Source organism: Octopus bimaculoides, chromosome 26, assembly GCF_001194135.2.
Source record: "Octopus bimaculoides isolate UCB-OBI-ISO-001 chromosome 26, ASM119413v2, whole genome shotgun sequence".
NCBI lineage: Eukaryota > Metazoa > Mollusca > Cephalopoda > Octopoda > Octopodidae > Octopus > Octopus bimaculoides.
Genome location: NC_069006.1, coordinates 24,823,269 through 24,825,965, shown reverse-complemented (window position 1 = coordinate 24,825,965; position 2,697 = coordinate 24,823,269). Strand labels below are relative to the sequence as shown.

General features: G+C 40.0%; 1 protein-coding gene across 5 annotated transcripts in view; it reads right to left on the bottom strand.

Annotated features, from left to right (window-relative positions):
* Window positions 1–2,697, bottom strand: part of LOC106875845 (BICD family-like cargo adapter 1) — a 70,033-nt gene that overhangs the window by 35,933 nt on the left and 31,403 nt on the right. For 2 of the 5 annotated variants that reach the window (XR_008266877.1, XR_008266878.1), the window contains exon 1: window positions 253–1,130. The exons of 1 other annotated variant lie outside the window; for it this stretch is intronic. Coding sequence is in view for 2 of the 4 variants with exons in the window: in XM_052977090.1 (XP_052833050.1) it covers window positions 253–975 (723 nt within the window). In the remaining 2 variants the exon portion in view is untranslated. Of the gene's footprint in view, window positions 1–252; window positions 1,131–2,697 lie in introns of those variants that run through there. 2 more of the 5 variants (XM_052977090.1, XM_052977091.1) reach the window with 2 other exon arrangements.

The window sequence follows — 2,697 nt, the reverse complement described above, 5'->3', positions numbered from 1 at the left end:
ATAGATGGATTATACGATGACGATGATGTTGAAAGGGTGAAGAGAATGTAAAAGGGAAGTGATGCTAAATAATATAGTAAAGATATAGAATTGACCAGGAGTCACATCTTGATAGCAACTAGAATAATATACTTCCAAAATATTAACGAAAATGACAAAGAATTCCGAGGCATCCTCTTTGAAACAATATACAAGGTTTATGGTGCAGAACATTCTCTCTCTCTCTCTCTCTCTCTCTCTCTCTCTGTTTACCTTAATCCGTATTTGCAATTGTTTCACCTCCACCGAACTCTGCTGTTGGTTGTTCAATGTGATCCGCCGTTTTTTCATGCGACTGTTCCTACTCAAATTGGAGAAAGAATTGGTAAAAGTGTCCCGAATTTGGTTGACTTGTTTCTCCAGTAATTCTGCCTTTTGTAGATTTCGCTGGCATTGTGCGCACATGTAGGAACTTCCCACATCACAAAGCTTCAAGTCTTCAGCTGCTCCGATAAACGAAGATATTCTTTCGGGAAGCGTGGTGCTTCCCCTTTTCTGTCCCTTAAAAATATTGGTATACGAAGAACCACAGATTTTCAGATTGTTTTCGCAGATCAAACAAAAAATCTCCTCGCACTTGGACACCACATGAACGGGTTTATCGTATTTTTTGGGCATCTCTGGAGAACCAGTTTGGCTGGTTTCCGAGGAGTTCGAAAATAAACTTGATCCGGAAGATCTCTGCTGCCGGGACCCTTCTGAGGGACTCACGGACTCTGTTAATTCCCAGCTATCTGTAAACTCGGAATTTTCTGATGAATTGTTGGCTTCAAATTCTTCTTGGTCGTTTTTGAATTTTAATTCGTTGGTCTTCACCTTTCCTTTCGATGTTGAACTTTCGAGTTCGACTGTTTGCTTGGAGACTGCAGGAACTAGGTCAGCTTTTTCAAGATGTTCGGGGACTTCGTACAGAACAGAAAGCGGGCTGGTTTCCATTGTTCAAAGCTACAAATTCTGACTAAAGAATATGTGTTGAGGGCAAGGGCAATCCAAACAGAAAGCCGTTATATCCGTTCTTTTCAGATCAACATCAGAACCGAAATAAACTGTATACATGGCTACCCAGTCGCAACAACTCAGCAACGACAAACTTATTATTATTATTATATTTCTGTTTTAATCCAATTGTAACGTAGATTATTTGTATTTCTCTGTCTCTTTAACTGCTTGTATTGCTCTCCCTCTCTTTCACTTTCACAATCTTTTTTTTTTTAAATATATTTAAGAGTAAATAATTATTGAATTATTATTATTTCCCAGTTGTTTCATCCTTTCACCTTGAAGTCAGCTTTACGAGGGGGAAAAATCTATGCCGCGTGTGTTGCTGTTCGTTTGATGTTAAACGGAGCGAATACTGAAAGAGATAAACCATCAATACGTCCCACATCGATATATCCAAAATCCAAACACCAACCTTAGTTCTTTGCAAGAAATAAAACACCGATAAGAGAGAGAGAGAGAAACTATGAGAGAAAGAGAGGGAAAACTATGAGAGAGAGAGAGAAACTATGAGAGAAAGAGAGGGAAAACTATGAGAGAGAGAAACTATGAGAGAAAGAGTGGGAAAACTATGAGAGAGAAAGAAACTATGAGAGAGAGAAAGGGCATACATACGTATGTATGTATGTATGTAAGTATGTATGTATATTCTATTATATTATAAAGACAGAAAAACTATGGAAAAAGAAAGAGAGAAACTATAAGAGAGAGAAGAAAAGAATGATCAACGGTAGTAATTAGCTGATTCTTAAAGGGGATTAACATTTACAGATTAAAGACGACACAAACCACTGAAGGATTAACCTTGCACGTACAACGTATCTGATATTTTCTCGTTGAGGTGTAAAAGGCTAAGTTGCTGGGTTTTTTTGTTTTTTATCCAATCCACTCGTTCGAGTTGCCAAGAGAAAACAAGATTTGCAAACTGTTTGGTTGGTGTTTTATTAAGACCTCGTTGTTTAAAGTGCTGCAAAGACTTAAGCTCTGACGGTGTTGAGTAAACAGGGAAAAACCAAACACATCGACATGATAACGCTTCTCTCCACTAGCGTAGCTGGGGGTGGGGGGAGAGGTCCGTTACGGACGGTACTTTTAGAGGTGTACCAACCACTTTTGGGTCTGTTGTAGGCAATATGTGTTTTTTGTAGGGTCCGGAGGGCGACAGACGGAAGGTCCACCCCGGTCAGCACAGACTCTAGCTACGCTAGTGCTTCTGTCTTGTATTCAGTCATTAGACTGCGGCAATGTTGGAGCACCGCCTTGAATGAATCGACCCGCAGTACTTATTAATCTTTTTTAAAGATTGGTACTTGTTGTGTTGGTCTCTTTTGTCGGACAGCTAAGTTACAGGGACATAAACACACCAGCACTGGTTGTCAAGCAGTGGCAGAGAGCAAACACAGACCCCAATAGAATTTCAACTCAGAACGTAAAGACGGACGAAATGCAACTAAGCATTTTGTCCGACGTGCTAACGATTCTGCCAACTCGCCGCCTTAATAATAATAATAACAATAATGGTTTCAAATTTTGCCCTCAAAGGCAGCAATTTGGGGGGAGGGGATGTGTCGATTACATCGACTCCAGCGTTCAACTGGTACTTAATTTATTGACCCTGAAGGGATGAAAGGCAAAGTCGAATTCGGCGGAATTTGAACT